This window comes from Rhipicephalus sanguineus, chromosome 1, assembly GCF_013339695.2.
Source record: "Rhipicephalus sanguineus isolate Rsan-2018 chromosome 1, BIME_Rsan_1.4, whole genome shotgun sequence".
NCBI lineage: Eukaryota > Metazoa > Arthropoda > Arachnida > Ixodida > Ixodidae > Rhipicephalus > Rhipicephalus sanguineus.
In genome coordinates this window covers 299,459,933-299,479,877 of record NC_051176.1, presented here as the reverse complement: position 1 = coordinate 299,479,877, position 19,945 = coordinate 299,459,933, and the positions used below count along the sequence as shown (strand labels likewise).

Below are 19,945 nucleotides of genomic sequence, written 5' to 3'. Positions count from 1 at the left end.
AAAGATAAAGTTTACTGTGTGGAACCAGTTCATAAACAGCATCAGTGTTGCAGAGCAGTTCATGAACTGTTGTAGATTTTTAGATTTCCCCGAACTGCAACCGATGTGGAGCACATTGAATCCAAACCCAAACTGAATCCTTATATTTTCTGCTCAACACCCTGCTCATAACATATGTCAGGTTTTCCTTTTCTCACAAAAATGCTGATATTATATATTATGAAAGACTGTGGTATCATGCAATAATGTGATCGCCTTTATTATTTATTGTTTGTTTATTCATTTTATTTATTATTTACTGTTTGTTTTGAAAAATAACAATGTGCAAAGCTTCACCTTGTAACGTTTGTCAAGTTTTCCTTTTTTTAAACAAAAATGGCCACATTATTATGAATGCCTGTGGTGTCATGCAATGACATGATCAGCACTGTAATTCACTTTTTTTTTTTTTAATAACAGAATGGCATTGTAAAGCAAGAATGCCTCATTTGCTGCAGTCTATATAATATATTCATGATCCTTGTTGATACACTCCTTGTTTCATTCTAGCGTTTATTCTGGCCATCATTCTATTCTGATCCCACCCTCTGAGGTGGAAGTAAACCCTGCAATCTGGTTGACAACAGTGAGCCAGTACAAAGGTGAGAATTGTATATGGGCCCACGGCTACTCAGTCTTCCTTGCCTGCCATGAGCGCTCCTCCACGCGTAGCTGGAGAGTAGTTCATCTCTTCTGCACAGCACCATTCATGGCACTAGTGATCGGGGTAGAAAAAAGCCATTCTGCTGTTTGCCAAATGACTTGCCAGCTCTAATTTCATCAATTTATGTATTCAAGTAATTTACCAGGGAAGGCACTAAATTATATTATAAGACGCAACACCTTGTTAAGCGATAGTCACACGAGGGAGAAATCCGTGGGGGATAAAGGCGAAGTTTAGTGATGTCAGTCGGCGGGGAGAATTCCCCACAAAAGTCTCCCGCTCCCACGGACGAGGCAAACGGAGAGGGAGAAATACCGACGCTGCTGTGCCCTTTGGTTGGGTCACCAGCACTACCTCACGTGCTTTTGTTGTTGCAAATCCGGGCTGAACAAAAGTGTAATTCTTCGTGAGGTCGTTGATGGCGACCTTTTTTTTTTCCTCTGCTGAAGAAATTGTGCATAGCCTTTCAGATCAGTCAACTTGGGTTCTAATTAGTGAGGCTTTGGTCATGTAGTCAAGTAATAGGAATTGAAATGAAGTATCTTTCGACGTTGGTTGGCGTTGTGTTAACAGAGTGCAGTTATAGTTTTTTTTTTTTTTTTGCGAGAATGGGAGGGATGTCGCCTCTTGATGCTTGACAGTGATCTGTATGAGCGTTTAGTCAAAATCTTGGAGTGCAACGAAACTGTATAGATCGCTGCTGTCTTCACCATGCAGAATCAGTTATCAATGCAGCGTAAAAAATGAAATGCTCGTTCCGCGAGCGTATAGCGCAAATTGAGGCATCAATCACGTTTCCAGCGGCCTGTTAACGCTTTGAGACGCTATATATACACAATTGTGTACACCACTTGTATTTGCTATTTGTATCAACTAAGGGCTAAGAAAGAGCAAGATACATTGAGCTTTGGATGAATTAAACCTCCTGCATAATAAATTTGTCTTCACTTAACTTCATTTTGCTGCGTACTGTTGCATATGATCATTTTGCTGAAGGCACTACCATATTCCACGAGTTGTGCGACGTGCCGCTTCCCGCGACCCACGTCAAAAGTATAATTTTTCTTTGCTCAGCATGGACAGGACTGAAAACGAATTGGCACTACATATCTATCCCGAGATTTCATTATATTTATGCAAAAACAGAGTATGAATGGCTTCAGAATAAATACATATTTATTTACAAAGTAATTAGAAGTGATTACTATAATACACATAAATTAACGTATTACGACATTTTTTTTGTTGCAATATAATATCAAGTGCCTTGAAATAACATTGTATCGATTTGACGCATTTAAAGACAGTTCTTCATAGGTGGCGTCTGAAAGGGTTAAAGAATTTTTTTTAAGTAAGGTATATGCATAATGTGGGAACCTCTTATAGTGGACAGAAGTCGGCACTCAGGTAGGCACTAAGTTTATGTTCAATGCAGATAATTTTGCTCATTATAGCTCCAAAATTTTTCCTCATCATAGCACTGAAATTACGTATAATGAGCTGGAGCCTTCTGCATAAGAACTATGTATGTAGCCTGCGAGAACAAGTGACGCTGCACCAAACATCTATAAAATTCTTTTGAATGTATTGTTTACTGCTTTTCATCATTAATATACAAAAAACATGCGTTATGCTTTTTTTTTTTTCGTTATGTCGTTGTGTCAGGAAAACGGGCGATGTCTGGTTAAACAGGCTCAAGAAAACGGGCAACGTCAAAATTCTCATCAAGATCACCACGTTAAAAAAGATGTTAAAATCAGTGACCGCTGTATGGGCCATAATGATGGTAACGCTCTGGCTTCTGCCTGAAAATCACCTCCCACACAGCATTCAGCAGGCCTCAGACGTGGTGTCCTACAAGCTTGCATGTCCTTAGACGATCGAAAAAAAAACAAGAAGTGGCATCATACATTGGGCGGGGCCGCCGTGGTCCAACGTGGTCAAGAGCCAACACACCCACAAAGTATCTGCAAAACAGTTCCCGCAGTAGGAGCGACTACGATGCGGCCAACCACCAGCCTGAAATTCTATTTTCTCCCCCGCCACGCAGGGATCGTTTGTCCTGTTGCTCAAAAAGTCCCCATCTCCCCCGAGGAGGCACGAAGGGGTCGCCGAGCCCACTCGCTAATGCATGATGTCGTTGTCACGTGATCCGCAACCCCCACTCCTCCCCTGTATGAATACCCCTTAAGCAGTATTCACACGAGGGAGAAATCCGCAGGGGATAAAGGCAGAGCTCAGCGACGTCAGCTGACAGGGAGAATTCCCCTCAAAAGTCCCCCGCTCACACGGATGAGGCGAACGGAAGAGACCAGACTACTGTGGTGGCTTGTACAAGGCTATTGAGATGTGCGCTGCTGCTTTTCGCAGAATACCCGTAAAAAAATAATGACTCTGAGTATTTCACGTGCTTTTGTTGTCGCAAACCCAGACTGAAAAAAAGTGCCATTCTTCGTGGGGTCATTTGCAGCGGCGTTTTTTTTCCTCAGCTGAAGAAATTGTGCACAGCCTTTCAGATCAATCAACTTTGGGTCTAACCTGTGAGACTTTAGTGATGTAGTCAAGTAATAGGAATTGAAATGAAGTGTCTTTCGATTTTGGTCGGCTTTTGTATTAATGAAGAAGTGCAGTTATCATAGTTTTTTTTGTTCTTTTTTCATGAGAACAGAAGAGGTGTCGCCTCCTGATGCTTGATAGAGATCTCTAAAATTACGTATAATGAGCCGGAGCCTTCTGCATGAGAACTGTGTAGTGTGCCATAGCAAGGGACGCTCCACCAAACATTGAGAAAGTTTGTTTGAACGTATTGTTTACTGCTTTTCATCATTAATATACTACTACAAACATATGTTATGCTTTTCTTTTTCATTAAGTCATTATTTCATGAAAACCGGCGACGTCGAGTTAAAGAGGCTCAAGGAAACTGGCAACGTCAAAATGCTCATAAAAATCACCCCATTCGAAAAAAAAAGTTAATATCAAGTGACCGGTATATGGGCCATAGTGGAGGTAGCACTCTGCCATCTGGTTGAAAATCATCTCTCGCACAGCATTCAATTTCAGGAGGCCTCGAACGCATGTTCTCAGACGATCGAAAAAAAGAAAGCAGCATCTTCACTAAGTTTGGCCATCGCGGCTGCCGTGGCTGCGGCCAACAAACTCGCAAAGTGATTGCAAAACGGTTGCTGCAGTAGGAGCAACTGTGCCAAACACTTGCCTGAAAATCTGTTTTCTCCCTCACCGCGGGGTATTGTTTGTCCTGTCAGGGAAAAGATCCTCGTCTCCTCCAAGGAGGCGCGGGGGGTTCGCGCCCACTCACTAATCTGTGATGTCACTGTCACGTGATCCGCAATCCCCCCGTGTCCCCCGCGGATTTCTCCCTTGTGTGAATACCCCTTTAAGCACCAAAGAAGAATGTGCATTTATTTTAATGACATGAATGTGGCAATGGGCAGCCTAGTATGGCAGCATTTCAATAAGACCCATGTCAGACATATCACTTCAAATAATTTGTTGAGCCAGGTTTGTTGAGCAGCACACTGCAATCGTATGTGTGCCCCCTAGCTCGTGTAAGGAACCTATATTCTTCAGGATTGCACACCTTCAAAGGGGCTTAGGGAGCAGCAGCAGGCGTGTTTGACCACGCATCTTCTACACATTTGCTAATCGACCAATCCTGCTGAATACACATTGCTACGGGAACTTACTGCTTCTCCGTCATACAGTAGCTTAGCAGCTAAGGTAGTGCACTGCTAAGCTCCAGGATGAGGGTTTGATTCTCGGCCACGGAGGCCACATTTTGATAGAGGCGAAATGCAGAAATACCCGTGTACAGTGTAACCCCAATTATGCAACTTCGAGCAGACCAACCAAAACGGGTGTATAACCCAGGGGTTGCATAATTGAAAAACTAAGAATATAGACAGTGATGCTCAGTCTTGACCAAAAAAATGGGTACAGACCGCCTCAATAAGCCCATGGCACAAACCTGTACTGCTCCAGGAAGGTAGATTAAATTATTTTTAAAAATGACGGCCAAGCATTGAATTGGAGGATATGTGAGTGAATCTTTATTCTCACCTTCTAAAAACATTGAATCTAACACACATCTTTCCTATAAAACGAGTTCAAAAATTGACTGCGTGTTAGAATCAAGTGCGAAACTGAAACCACGTTGGTGACAGCCTCCCTTCAGAGGGGTCAGATACAGTGTTCTCATCATCGTAGTATGCAGATGGAGCACATTTTTTGCAAGGCCTGAAGTATAGCATCTAGCCATCTCATGCACAGGCGACTTCGTTTTCTCTCACCTTCCACTTTGACTAGTATTACTTTCTGCTACCGTAAACAGGCAGCCCGCATGAAATGACCAAATGACACTAAAGTGATAAGTTAAGGTAGGTTGGTAGGTATGTTTCTTGAATACAGTAAAATACCACTTGAACGTCAGTTAAATGAACTAGTATTCTGTTGTACGAACTATCTTCAAATCCCCCGTTGAAGTGCCATTGAACCTGATGCTAAAGCATTTCAGTTTAACGAAATTGGTGCAGAGTGCATTTCAGTTCTGTGAACATATTTTGTGACACCATCCAATGCCTCTCATGTCATATTGATCAGAAATTGTCTGAAAGACTAGGTACAGACAGTGCTTTGCGTTTTGAGGACTATGTCACCTGCGACTCTCGCATTGAGACATGCGCCACTCTGTCTACAGAAGAGATTTTAGCGAGCGTCCTAGCTCAGGAAGAAGAGGAGGAGGAGAAAGAAGTAACCCTTGTAGAGGAAGCACCGAGAATTTCGGCTAAAGAAGTACTGATGTACTGGGAAAAAGTGAAGTCCTTCGCTGCCCGGCAGAGTGTTGTGCCGGAGAAAATTTATGGGAGCATGGACACAGCGACTCAATTCATGACCATTTCAGTCCTAAGTGCACAAGTGCAGCAAAAGGTTACTGCATTCTTCAAAGCATGCTAAATAAGCAGAAATTCACTTTCAAATAAGCAGCATTGCAAATAAAAGGGCTCAGATTGCATTTCAACAATTGATGTTTTCTTTAGCTCCTGATAACAAGTTGCAACATAGCTATTTCAGTTTAGCGAACTTTCACTTTAACGAACTTTTTCCTGGGGTCTCTTGAAATTTGTTCAAGTTTCAGTATAGTTGGTGAATGGTTTATACAGATAGAGAATGCCTGGTGGTGTAGGCAGTAGGCAGAAAAAATCAAAAAGGCAAACATGTTCATGTCGATGCCATAGATTGTGAGATCTGGTTGAAGCTAGATGATTGTTTATTTCCAAAAAAAGAAACATTGCATAACAGTCATACAAATAAAAGCCCAACATTCCAAGTTTTGTAGACTTGGTGTTGCTCTTGTAATTGTCGCAAGAATTGGCACTGCTGCCTTTATTTCGTATTGTCCTTTGGGGTGACATTGTGTTGCATGCTAGCCTCAGTATTTTTAGAGCAGTTAAGTGTTTTATATTTTCAATTGTTTTTTTGCACTATTACACCATTACATTACATTTTTCATTACTACAGTACATTATTTCTAGTGCAATAATGATATCTGTCCTGAGTATTTCTGGCACAAAATTTTATATTACGCTTGGTATCATTTGCCTCTTCAGTCCTTCCCATAGTCTCCGTATACACATTTATGTATGTGATTTGTTTTTGCTAGTTCTGTTCACTAGTGGCAATAATAATTTCATAAAAAAAGCATGCTTATGGAACACTTCGTCAGTTGAACATGCAGCTTACCTGACGTATATCCAGCTTACCTCAGACTGTAAAGTACTGCTACGTACAATCACTTTACTACCATGTCTGATAAGATGTTGAAATTCTGTGTTCCATCAGCAATAGTGAAGCTTTTTTTTCCTTATACATAGTGCCTTCATCCAATGAAGAAACACACATGTGACTGACTGTGCGCTGTGTCTAAATTTAACTACTTTTAACTATGAAAACTCACTAGAAAATGCTCACAGAATCATTCTATCCTGACTTGCTTTCATTAGAGCCTGTGTCACCTAAAAATAAAATTTTATATCTGACACATCATTTATCAACGGTGCATTATAAACCATTGAATGGTAGAGTTCAAAGATGAGCAAACCTAATTATTGGCATGCAACAAATTTGTGATGTAATATGAAATAATATCAGACTATGCAGGGCTGTTTGAAGGCACAAAGACTAAATTTGCACCATTCCATCTACTGCGATGCTGTTCTGGAAGGGTTCACTGAGAAGTTTGCCATGACCAGTCCACATATGCTGCCAAAGTCCTTCAGAAAAGCTTTTAATAAGACAAAGTGAAAAGTGTTTTAGTTACACTTTTCATTAGACTTATCACACCAGTCACCTATCAGCTGGAGGATGTCATAATGGGAACCTACTTGAAAATTTTTATAAAGGTTGTTTAAGACATTAATTGTTCATATCATTTAACTACATGTGATAAAAGCCAAAAAATTCACACAGGATGTTTCATTATATCATAGCAATCTCTTCTGCACCCGCTAATTGAATTGGCAGGCAATGGCTGGTATGTATCGTGGCTGTTTGCCCATTTCTTTGCCATTATTTACTTACAGTGACCGCAAAGTAAGAGCAAGCTTTCTTGTTTTCAGTTCGAGACACCTTTTGCTCCTATGGAGTGATGGAGCTGTGCACAAAAGGTCTGGGGTCATCGATTGCTCAGTTGAAGGTAGGCAGCCTGTCAAGTGCTCTTTAAAGTGTATTCTGGTTGCCTTTTTGAACAGTAAAAACTGCCAGAAACACTCCTAACAAATTAGGGAGGTTTATATTTCCTTCATCATGTCATTTGGAAGCTTCAATTGTCTCCAAAAGATATTATGGGTAAAATGCATCTGTCAAATGATGGCATTTCCTACATTCTCATAGTTTGCCTTGTGGTATGCATTGACAGCATCACTGAAGTTATAGTATTTGAGTCACGAGAGTGTTGAAGTCGGACAGTGTTATCTGTCATAAATTATATCACTTTCACATACAACAGACCTCACTGTAGTGAACAGAGCATGAAACAACAATACAAATATCGCCTTGTGCTGACATATTTGGATTGCAGTTCCAGTAACCAAAATAAGAATTGTGGACCGTTGTAAATATATTGATTTATTTTAATCAGTTACTGTTGTTCACTCACTGTTTAGCTAATCGTGGTGATAACAGCAGAACGACAGAGTGCATAACGAAAGGAGGCTAGCGTGATTGGAGATAAAGCTGTAACAAAAGCACAGTGATGATGATGATGGTCACTGTCTCTTCCGAACTACACTAGAATGTACCAACTGGAATGCACTACACGATTCATATAAAAACCAATGCTGTGCAGACTGCTTCAAAGTGGGCCTCTTTGAAATTGTAGTGTGCTAACACAGGTGGCTTCCCTGCCAGATGTAGCTGATATCTAAAGATGCAACTGCATCTCTAAGAAATGTGGGACACCAAGTGGCTTTTCTAAACCAAAAAGAGAAGCCTTGCAAAAAAGCACAGGAAAGTGGAGGCTCACTGAGGCACCATTTTTCTCTGTAATGCTGCTAAAGTTACAGCCACGGCTGCCTAAATTTGGCTGTTCAAGGTGTTTGCACTCATATCGAACTTCGGTTCAATACAGTTTGGTTTCATTAAATTAATACTACACACATACATGCCTGCACAGAAGCAGTGTGTGAAATCCTTAAAGACCCCTAAACCACCTCCAATAATTGGTTAACATTTCAAGTAAATGCGCGTATCAAAGTCAGAATGCCGTCACAATCAACAATGCCAAGCACAGCAGTGCTGCAAGCCACGGGCGTGCCGCATATTCCAAGAAACAATCCCTTGTCCTCTCTGAGCCTTTCGGTATCCCCAGCATTGGCCGTGACATCACCATTCACGTCTGGTCATGTCATCCGCAAAAAGAACCTGTTTGTCTGCTCACAGGTACATGCGCTTGCCGCTCTTCCTCCTCGCTATGCGAGGAGGAGCACTCGGCCAGGAGGAGAGATGAGCCAATGAACAGAGCTTAGCGATGGAAAGAGCGAAGCAAGTGGGGGCCACTACGGATTGTCAAACGCGTGTAACTCCGCTATTACGGCACCTTTTCGAAAAGTTCTCGTGGCTACATGTATGTTGAAGACTTAGTGCACAACTGCAACACCACAACTAAATTTTGACCTCTGGGTGGTTTAGGGGCCCTTTAAATTTACCAATTCTTTGGCCAGCACCTTGTTGGCACCTGCATTCATGCTTGGAACTCAAAGGTTAAAGGGATACTGGATAAAGCGCCCTTAAATGGTTTTTTTAGTTGTTTCAAGACACAGAATATAATAGGTAAGTAAAAAAAATCGGTATTTTTGTATCGTTTTGCACCAAAAAACTGTAGGGAAAGGGTTAAAGAACCTAGGTGGTCGAAATTTCCGGTGCCCTTCACTACAGCGTCCCTCATAATCGTATTGTGGTTTTGAGACGTTAAACCCCAACAATTATTATTATTAATTATTGTGTTGGCACCTTGTCATGGTCGCCCTTGCCCCTCCACCCCAGGAATCGAAATTGCATTTTGACTGGCCTTTTGATCTGCACATTGAGCAGCTATGTGATTCTTGTCAAGCTACTCCTAAGGATAACTGCCAGCAGCATATAGGCTATGGCAAAGACTAGACTGCACACAGTTTGCGAGCTGCCCGCGTAAGCTGGCTAGAGCTAGCAATACTTTCAATTTGAATCTGTCAATTTTTCTATGTTGTAATTTTGGACTGCCATGGGCGGGGGGGGGGGGGGGGGGGGGGGGGGGCAGTAGTTCTTTAACTAGCATGGCCCATAATTGAGTGTTTGCGTTATCATTTATCATGCATTCTGCATGTGTGTCAGTATTGGACACACACACCTCAGCATGTTTAAATAAAGCACAGAATGTTTTAGGGAACATGTGTGAGCTGAAGAAACATATTAATGCCGGCCGGAGCCATACACTTGCTGTGCTAGTGATGAAAAGTTATGACATTTCATTTTGGTACAACGCTGTTACAACCTGCATGTCTCTATTCTTTCTAACAGCAACGTAATGTGAATCTGAGTTGTGTTCGGACCTGTGTGGTTGTTGCGGAAGAACGCCCTCGGATTGCACTTACCACCTCATTCTCAAAGTTGTTCTCCGGACTTGGCTTGTCTCCTCGAGCCGTGAGCACCAGCTTTGGTTGCCGTGTGAATGTTGCCATCTGTCTTCAGGTGGGTCTTCTACAGCTGTCTGATGTAGTTGCAGTTTCCTCATTATTTATGCCTTTTTTTTGTACTATTTTCGCACACTTTATCATACCGCTCTGGTTCCAAATTCTGCATGGCTCTTAAGTGTATAATTTCAATGACTTAATACACCTTTATTGGTAATGTGACTAAAATATCATTGTTTTCAAAATAAAACATCTATAGCTGCTTGCGTATGCATAGCTGTAGTCCAAAGTGCAAAGATTTAAACACTTGCATATTGTTTGTTGTATCACGTGAAAATTTCAGGAGTCATATTGTTAATCACTACACAATACCATGTGTTCATTAGACTTTTTCTTCTTCATCTCCTTTACCTCCAACAGAATGGATTGATGTTCAGTGATCTCTATACTAAATTAGTGATGTGTAGACTGAATCACTGTGCCAATGTTAATGCAAGGGCTCAGACAGCTGTGTGATGTTTTCAGGGGGCATCAAGTCCAGATCCAAGCCAAGTGTATGTAGATATGCGGGCACTGCGTAATGACCGGGTGACACTGGTTGAGCGTGGTGCTCCACATTCCCTGTGTCTGCTCGAGTCGGGGAAACTGCTGCCAGGACTCAAGCTGGTCATTGCTAACCCAGACACACGAGGACAGTGTGGTGACTCACACCTTGGAGAGGTGGGCCTGCTTTTAGATGCGAAGTATCTTATGGTGGAGTTCAATCCGGTGGTTGTGGTGGTGTGCGGCGTGACCACCCTTACTGCGCATGTGCATACCCTCTCCACTCCCCCTCACCATTCCTCCTCTCCCCCTCTCCACTTGCCCTCTCCCTCCCTCTTTCCCATCTCCACTTCTCCTCTCCCATACCCCTCTCCACTTCCCTTCTCCCCGCCCCCTTTCCACACTTCCTCTGTAACGCGGGCTAGACATGCCGAAATTTTCTCCTGCGCAACGCCGCGATGAGCACCTGCGCATGCGCGTCCCCTCCCCCTCTCTCTCCTCTCCTACGCTGCCGCCCTCTCGCGTGCCTGTCGACCGCGTTCCCCGCTCGCCCTGTGAGAATTCACGGCCAGGCTAGAGGGAAGACAAGACGCGCGTAGCGTTTCTCTTCGCGTTCCACGACCCAAGGTCGGTAGCATGCCCAACGAACGCCAACGGAACACGATCGTGCAAGTGCTCCGGCTTCACATCGCCTCATGGTCCCCTTTAGCGGGAAATGGTGTAATTTTTTAACTGTGATTTCTCTATAGACTATTTTACTGGGAAGTACAATGAATGTTCAAAAGCATCCTAATAAAAATGGTTATGAAACTTCATTAGTAAATAGCTAGCAGTCTATTGTAGGTATGTCTTGGAATAGTGAACTTTTATGCATGGTATATTTAACTGTCTATAACATCTAAAGGGACTGGGTATAGACAACAGGTGCTTCTAAGGAAGGCCATGTAGCATGAGAGCACCATTTGTGGCCACAGATAAAATGTGTCAGTCTCGCTACTGTCAGCTCAGAGAGCATGATGTCTTCACTAATGCAAATGTGTATGGTCTGATGCCATTTTAATGTTCTGGGTGCTGCCTCTAAACCTCATATAATCCTTTGTGTGTTTGCAGATCTGGGTGCAATCACCCCATAATGCCAGTGGATATTTCACTGTATATGGTGATGAATCCCAACACAATGACCACTTCAGTGCCAGGCTTATTACTGGAGACACTGGAAGTGTGTATGCTCGCACCGGCTACTTAGGCTTCCTTCGACGTACAGAAGCAGTCTCAAGTGACAGTAAGGCACACTTTTTCTTTATTATTTGTGTTTACCCCTGTTATTCACTACTATTGCAGTGTTCGTGTTGACAAGTTTTATACAGTGAAACCTAATCAGCTCTATCAGTCAAAAAATGTTCATTTGGCATCCATTGTATCGCCTTTTAGGGTGTTCTTGGCATCCAAACGTTGTTGTGCGTCATGATGTGATCATTCGTGAGGAACTGGAAAGTAACCCTATTGGCAAGGGTGTAGTAGACATGCCTCTTTGTGACCCCCCCCCCCCCCCTATTTGGTTAGAGCATTGGGCGCGTGGTGCGAAGGTTGCAGGTTCGGTCCCTGCCGACGGCAAGTTGTCTTTTCGTCAACTTTACTTTCTTCACATCTTTATCAAAATTACAATACACTTCAAACATTACAATTAACATCCCCTATACCTTCCATAGCTTCATTATCTGCTGCTTTTCATTAAGGTTGTGTCAAACAAAAAGAAACGAGCCCTCAAAGTTCTCTTCCTTCATTCATTCATAGCGAGGGTCTCGTTATGGCAGATTTGATGCCTTCAGGTAGTATGCGAGGGCTTATTGGTCAGCTGTCCGCTCATTAAAGGATCATGTGCTACATGGCGCTAGCTGGCAAAAGAAAAGAGTGTTCCGCACTCGCCGTTATAGCTACGAGCAGTGCTGACTAACACTCCCAGGCTTGCATGCACATAAATACTCAATAAAAAAGATGAGGGGACGACCGCCACCATAGCTCAATTGTGAGAGCATCGAGCGTGTAATCCAAAGGTTGCAGGTTCGGTCCCTGCTGGCAGCAAGTTGTCTTTTTGTCAACTTTACTTTCTTGACATTTTTATCACGATTACTACAATACACTTAAAACATTACAATTAACGTCCCCTATACCTTCCTTGGCTTCATTATCTACTGGTTTTCATAACAATTGCACTACTTGTCATGTATATTTTTTCTTCCAAAGGCAGGCGCTGTGCCAAAAAAGCTTCAGGCGTCTCCACTCAAGAGCACAGTGCATGCCAAGCAATGACATATGTCAGTGATAAACTGAAAGCGTGAAGTGAAAAAGTATGGGTTGCCAAGTTGAGCAGGTATAGTTAATTGAGTGATTTCCTAATAGTAGGGGTGTGCGAATATTCGAAATTTCGAATATTTTTCGAATAGTGTTTGCTATTTGATTCTATTCGCACTGGAATTTTACTACTCGAACTATTCGAACTTCCCAAAAAATCACAGCATATCCACGTGGTGAATGATGATTAGTGGGGCGAAGCGAACTCGTGCTGCAGTTGGCGATGGCATTGGCGCGAGCGTGGTCCTTCTTGATGGAAGATATTGTGACTAGATTGTTTGAGAACCACAATCTGTTGCACACACCGCAACTATGGCCGAAACTGTTATCAAGAAAGTCCCACTAGAAGCGCGCGTCGGCGCCTTCGGGCAAAGCCCACCTGATGCGTTTTGCAGCCACTTCACGTGCTCGCACAGCCTCGGGCTCTGCCTGCCGGTACGCGTGCTTTCTCGCTGCTTCACGGTCCTTCACATTTTGAAGATCCGATTCGTGCCACAGCCGTGCAGCTTCAGCCTCGCGGGCTCGAACGGTGGGGTCTTCGCACCGCAGCCGTGCAGCTTGTCGAGCAGCTTCGGCCTCGCGGGCTCGAACGGCGGTGTCTTCTCGCCGCAGCCCTGCAGCTTGTCGAGCAGCTTCGGCCTCGTGGGCTCGAATGGCGGGGTCTTCTTGCCGCAGCCATGCAGCTTGTCGAGCAGCTTCGGCTTCGCGGGCTCTCACCTCAGGATTCTGTCTGCGAGCGCGCGCTGCCGCCGCCTTTTGTGCCCTCCGTTCCGCAGCCTTGTCTTCCATCTGGCAACTCCGAGCTGAAGAGAAAGCGTGCCAAGAGGGAGCCTCATGGCGCGTTACTTCTGAAATGTTCTCTTCGGGTGTCGTTGAAAACACGAGACGTAGTAAAGAAGAAAGAACGCCACACAAGCGAACACGCACGAGAGTGTCACTCGTCAACGTCGTCTTCTTCTTCTACTGCATACCAGAACGCGTGCAGTAAAGAGGAAAGAATGCCACACAGGCGAACACGCACAAGAGTCTCACTCGTCAACGTCGTCTTCTTCTTCTACTGCATACCAGAACGTGCGCTTCTCACGAGCTAGAGGTGGCTACTACAACGCTACAAACAAACGGAGGATGGACAGACCCATGGCATAAGGAGCTTCGCCCCTAAAACAAATACAGTCAACGTCCTATTGAAAGTGACCCCTTCAAATTTTCAATATGTTTCACCTCATTACACTCTCGTATTGCGGCAAAGCTGCCTTTCAAGCTCCGTTACGGTCGAACTTTGCCAAGAGACAGTCAACATCCGATTAAAAGTGGCCCCTAGATTTTCAATATGCTGCACCTCATTACACTCTCGTATTGCGGCAAAGCTGCTTTTCAAGCACCGCTACGATCACAAATGTATTAACTCACGAAAACGCTGGTTCCAACATGGAGATGAAAGATGTGGCAGAGGTGGGGGCTCAATTAATGCTGTTTTGGACCTGAAATTTGGGCAGGAAGTCCGAAAAATCGGAAGCCGAAGCTTTTTAGCATCCAAAGTTTCAGATGTTCTTATATATCGATGTCCACGAGGCAGATTTGCAACTCCGGACTTGAAGGGAGCACACTCTTGTCTGCCACATCAGTTAGGCTTCCACAGAAGTTGAAAGAAAAGGAGAGGCTGAGGAAATAGCATCTTTGCCTATCACGTGTAAAGTGTTGTCGGCAACACTTTGGTTGCACCAAATCATGTGCATAAATACAATTCGGCCTCTACATTGCCTCATTCTTGATAAGACAACTATGAAACACCACCCCACCAGTGCTTCATCAACCTAGCGAAAAGAAACACTTTCATGTTGCTATCTCATAAGAATATGCTGAGGAGTCCTCTCTAACTTTTTTTTCTGCAATTTCGCTTCGAAGTATTCGAAAAATATTCGATTCGATTCGCACTCACACTTCAATATTCGAATTCGCTTTGCACCCAAAATTTTGCTATTCGCACAGCTCAACTTAATAGCCAATGTAAAACAATGAATTCGTTGAATAGGGAATGTCGCTGGAGCCACCGTTTCGAAAAAAGGACTTGTCTTCAACAATGAGTGTGCCCCATGACAAAAGCAAGTCCTCTTGTTGAAACATTGGCTCGAGCAACCTTTCCTGTTCAATGAATTCTCACCACTTCAAGCCTCCATGTTCTATCGAACTTCTGTCTTGGTTGAATGTAAGACATACATATCATGTCTACTCATATTCCTCGCATTTCTTTGAGTACTGCAGGAAAAAAGCTTTCAAAAATTGCCGTGTCAACTACCCACCTGCAAAGTTGACATTCTGTTTTTAACCTCATTTTGTGAATCGCTAAACTTGAAGCAATGCCTGAGAGTCACTTGGGTCTCATTTTGTATGGTTTTACAGATGAGACAGAGGCTGCATCAAATGGAGATGGCCCAGAGCTGCATGATGCAGTTTTCGTTGTTGGTGCCCTGGACGAAACTATGATGCTTCGGGGAATGCGGTACCACCCGATTGATGTTGAGAACAGTGTGCTGCGCTGCCACAAGAAGATCTCTGAATGGTCAGTTACGATTTGTGCCAGTTTATTACTGGTCAAGGTGTGATAGGCTTTGTATAAATGCCCATGTGACCAGCAATACTTTTTGAACTCTGTAACAAATATAGACAGTTCAGATATACAGGGCGTCCCAACTATCACTCAGCATGATTAAAAAAAAGAGGAACGGGGTTACGCGAGGCAAACCTAGTACATATTGTTCCCAGTAGACTGGAGTAGCCACCATTACTTTTTTTTTGCTAATAAGGGGTAATTAATTAGTAATTATTGTATTGATAACTCGACAAGTACTCACGTAATTATCAAAATGTGAATTAGGCATATGTAGGCATGTTCAAATGACAAAACTGTTCTATTTTCCGCAATGTACTAATTGCGTGCTCATTTTTTCCGGCTGCTAAAGAAAGCCCGCGAAATATGAAAAATAACACGTGACTATGCTCTTACCTGCAAAATAAAGCAGCGCCCTCAAATAATATGACTGCAAGCAACCACATTGCCCGTTGTCCGTTGCCAGAGACAGCATTTCACACTTTGGCAAGGTTACAGGTCGGGCACCAACATGAGTCGCAATCTTGTAGGGTTGATTCCACTCGATTATACGCCACTATCGTTATCCAGATCTCACGGTCAACTGTTCTCATTGATAACGTGGCAGGAGAGCTGTTCTGATTATGGCTTAACTCTGTAAGACCAAAGTGGCGCGTTTCTTCAACTAGGGAATGGCAGATAGGGTGATTCTTGTTTTTTTTTCCTGTATACTACTGGCCAGGGGCGTAGCCAAGGGGGGGGTTGGGGGGGTTCAACCCCCCCCCCCCCCCCCGAAATTTTTCAATTTTGCTTGCGTATATATAGGCACGCACACATACAAAAGCACGCACGAACATACATAAAGTATGGTTTAACCCCCCCCCCCCCCCCCCCCCCCCCCCCCCCCGAAAAAAATTTCTGGCTACGCCCCTGCTACTGGCTACCTCACACTACTGAGCCTGTTGCCACGCCACGGTGGTCTAGTGGTAATGACGCTCAACTGCTGACCCGAAGGTCGCGGGATCCAATCCCGGCCATGGTGGCTGCATTTTCGAGGGAGGCGAGAATGTTTGAGGCTCGTGTACTTAAATTTGGAAATGTTGAAGATGGCACAGCTAGATGCCATTTGAACATGCCTACATGTGCCTCATTGACATTTTGATAATTAGGTGAGTACTTCTCTTGTTACAAATATAGCTAGGACTAATTAATAAATCTTCATAATGAAAAAAATAGTAGTGACTGCTCCGGTGTACTAGGAACAATATAAACTAGGTTTGCTTTGCGTAATGCCGTTCCTCTTTTTTTTAAATGGCGCTGCGTGATAGCTGGGACGCCCTGTATATAGACAGTGAAATCCAAAACTTTATTCAGGGACCAACCAGCCTTCAATGTGCCAAGGAGCACCCACTTCTCTTAGACTCCAGTGTTCTTATGCATAGTTTATGAATGAATGTCACAGTTGATGAATGGAATTACTGCACATGGTATACCATCATTTGGAAATGGGAACAAAAAGTGCGCACATATTACTCAACAAAAGAAAGAGAATTTTTGGGGGCGCTCGTTTTTCTGTTAGATGCAGCCAAATGAATACAACATACAATTAGGCCAAGGGAAGAATAGGGGGCATTAATTGTTGTCTTTAACTGTAGTGTAGTAATTATAATGTAAATTGAAATGAATTAAAGTGGACAAGAAATCACCCTTTCCGGGTTTGTTCTACTAGGTTTCTCAATTACCTGATCACATTGCTTGTGATCCAAAACAACTTGCCACCGGTGGAGACTGGACCCACAACCTTCAATCGAATTAATTTGAAGGTTGTGGGTTCGGTCACCACAGGCAGCAAGTTGTTTTTTTGTCCACTTTCATTTCCCTGTCTGCCACAAGTACTACACTTTCAATTAAAAACTACAAATAATGCTCCCTATGCTTTCCTTGGCTTCATCATCTGTTGGCTTCGTTTGGTTCACGTGCTTGTATCACCAAAAGCTCTTCACAACCAAAGTGCATGTGGCTGTGTCAAAACTCAAGAGTTACTTTAAATTATTTATCAGTTAGATTTATTCAAGTTCGAATTAATCATATTCCTCTAGAGTCTAGTGAGTGGTTGCAACAATTTTCACTGGAACAAAATAAGTGTTATGTATTTTAAGTGAATGAAAAACTGCTGCGGTTCACTTAAAAGAAAATAATTAGTGCATGTAACTCATTTGCGTGATGCCAAGTGCGAGTATTTCATGTTTGTGCAGTGCTGTGTTTACGTGGACCAACTTGCTGGTGGTGGTTGTGGAGCTGGATGGCAATGAGAGCGAGGCGCTGGACCTTGTGCCACTAGTGACATCAGTGGTACTAGAGGAGCACCAGCTTGTCGTGGGCGTGGTAGTCGTCGTCGACCCTGGTGTGGTGCCCATCAACTCGCGTGGTGAGAAGCAGCGCATGCACTTGCGTGACGGCTTCCTGGCCGACCAGCTGGACCCCATCTATGTGGCCTACAACATGTGAGCCTTCCCTTGGGTCCTGCCAGTCGTCCAGAACATGTCTCCTACTACAACACATCTGTCAACACCATCTGCAAAGCCTAATGTGTTGAGCAACTGTTTTCTAGTTCATATAAGCCTCTGTCAGTGCTTCTACATGTATGCTTACGGCATGAATGCAGGAAAGAAGGAATAGGCTAGACATCTGGTTTGACTGCCCTCCAGACGTTAATCTTTGTTCAAGTTGTTTCATGTGGCAGTACCACGAAGAAAGGCGAAGATTCTTTGGAGCATATGACAGTAAACTACACCACAGTGTTTGCAAACAGGGACATATGTGCTGTTCTCACTTGCTTCAAGGCAACCTGCTGTTTCTGTGTTGTTATTGGTACTTGTTCCTTTTACATTACGACACAGAGGCATGCATTTCTCGTTTATTCCTGTCCACATCTATGCTGGTAGCTGTCTAAATGTAAAGTGTCAAACTGTGGCATTCTGTGTTTTTTTCACAGTCACACCTCTTGTTCAACTTAGTTCTGCTCTTAAAGCATTGCAGACATAGGTTTACAAGAAGTGAGTCACACGAGTGCTGGAACAGTATAAATTACTTACAGCAGAGAGGCAAACTAGCAGTGTTGAAGGCTTCAGTGTTCCAGACACCCTAAGGTCTTCTTTACTGTGCCCCTTTGCATTCTCAATAACGGTGGAATCGTTGAAAGAGAGAGCTGTTACCAATCAGTACTGCGTTCAGCTTTTACAGCAAGTGCTCTCCCCCCCCTCTACTATCACCACCACCACCACCAGCTGTTTTACTTTTTTTTTCTCTTTGATGCAGACGCACGTGGCAGTGTGCAGCACATAGTTCCGGATGCTTGCATACATGTCAGCATCATCGCATACCACTTAGTCACTTTTTGCGATGAAATCTGTAGTGAGAATGACTAGAAACCTTTGTCACAATGTTTTGGAAATCGAGATATATCCATATATATTATACATACATATATATATATATATATATTATATATATAAAATAACTTGTAAAAGTCATAAAAAAGTGCTCATCTGTATAAAGTGGTTTTTCAGAAGACTGCCAAGTCAGGCCTGTTCGAGTAGTGGAAAGATGGGGCGCGCCTGGCATCATTTACCCACTGCTTTGTGTAATATTTTTTTGCTTGCTCTTGCCCGAACCTATTTGTTATGGCATTTTGTATGCCTTCGAAGCAGAGCTCAGGGCTGGGCCATTCAGTATAAATGTGTTGTTATGCACATGCGGTTCTTGCCAGGCAGTCTTCTGCCACCAGGGCATTTCAGCCAGCAAGTTGATTTATACACCTGCATTCTATAAAGCGGCCACTGCCACAAGGGAGCATGCACATTACTGAGTGCTTTGCCTGTGGCAACCTCAATAGACTCCCATTCTTGCATTCCGTGAAAAGCTTCGAGCCATTTGGCAAGCTGGCAACTGCTTGCACTGTGCGATGTGATGATGGTCAGGCATTTTGTCATCCTTACACTGTTTGTTCTTCCCTTTTTTTTGTGTTTTTACCTGAATGTACAGATTTCTTGTGCGGATGTTTGAAGCAACTGTGAAGTATCATGACTGTGCTCGGCTGCAGAGGGAACTTACTGCATTGTTGCCATTGTTTATCATTATTCTCTGTATATTTATTGACTCTGTAGAGCCAGCGATGACCAAATGAGCAGCATGAATTTTGTGAATCATGGCATTGCTTTCTCATTTTACTTTGAACAAAGTTGTGCTTAAGAGTCATGTTACTTTCTTTAAGTGTAAACGTCGTGAAAAGGATGAACAAACAATTTGCTGCCTCTGGCAGAGTAGATAATTGCCTTGGCCTTAAAGTGATGCTTACTGGCCCAAGAATAGACCTTGATAAAAAAAAAATGTATTTGTCTAGTGAAGGCAAGTGCTTTCTTGATTGAGTTAGCTGTGTTTTAGACTGCAGTAAACAGTGTGTGCTGCAATATTCACTGCTTTTAATGCTTTCATATGTATTACCAAAAAGCAATTCACCAGTATTAGATCATGATTTTTTAACACCATATCAGCTTGTACATAGTTTAAGTGGTG

At 43.3% G+C, this 19,945-nt stretch overlaps 1 protein-coding gene across 9 annotated transcripts in view; it reads left to right on the top strand.

Annotated features, from left to right (window-relative positions):
- LOC119379352 (disco-interacting protein 2) overlaps window positions 1-19,623 on the top strand; it is a 226,312-nt gene extending 206,689 nt beyond the window's left edge. For all 9 annotated transcript variants that reach the window (XM_049411949.1, XM_049411950.1, XM_049411948.1 and 6 more), the window contains 7 exons: window positions 550-641; window positions 7,339-7,415; window positions 9,776-9,946; window positions 10,414-10,608; window positions 11,542-11,713; window positions 15,184-15,343; window positions 17,626-19,623. In XM_049411949.1, the coding sequence (XP_049267906.1) occupies window positions 550-641; window positions 7,339-7,415; window positions 9,776-9,946; window positions 10,414-10,608; window positions 11,542-11,713; window positions 15,184-15,343; window positions 17,626-17,878 (1,120 nt within the window). In that variant the 3' untranslated portion in view covers window positions 17,879-19,623. The remainder of the gene's footprint in view (window positions 1-549; window positions 642-7,338; window positions 7,416-9,775; window positions 9,947-10,413; window positions 10,609-11,541; window positions 11,714-15,183; window positions 15,344-17,625) is intronic.
- The last annotated feature ends 322 nt before the right edge of the window (window positions 19,624-19,945 follow it).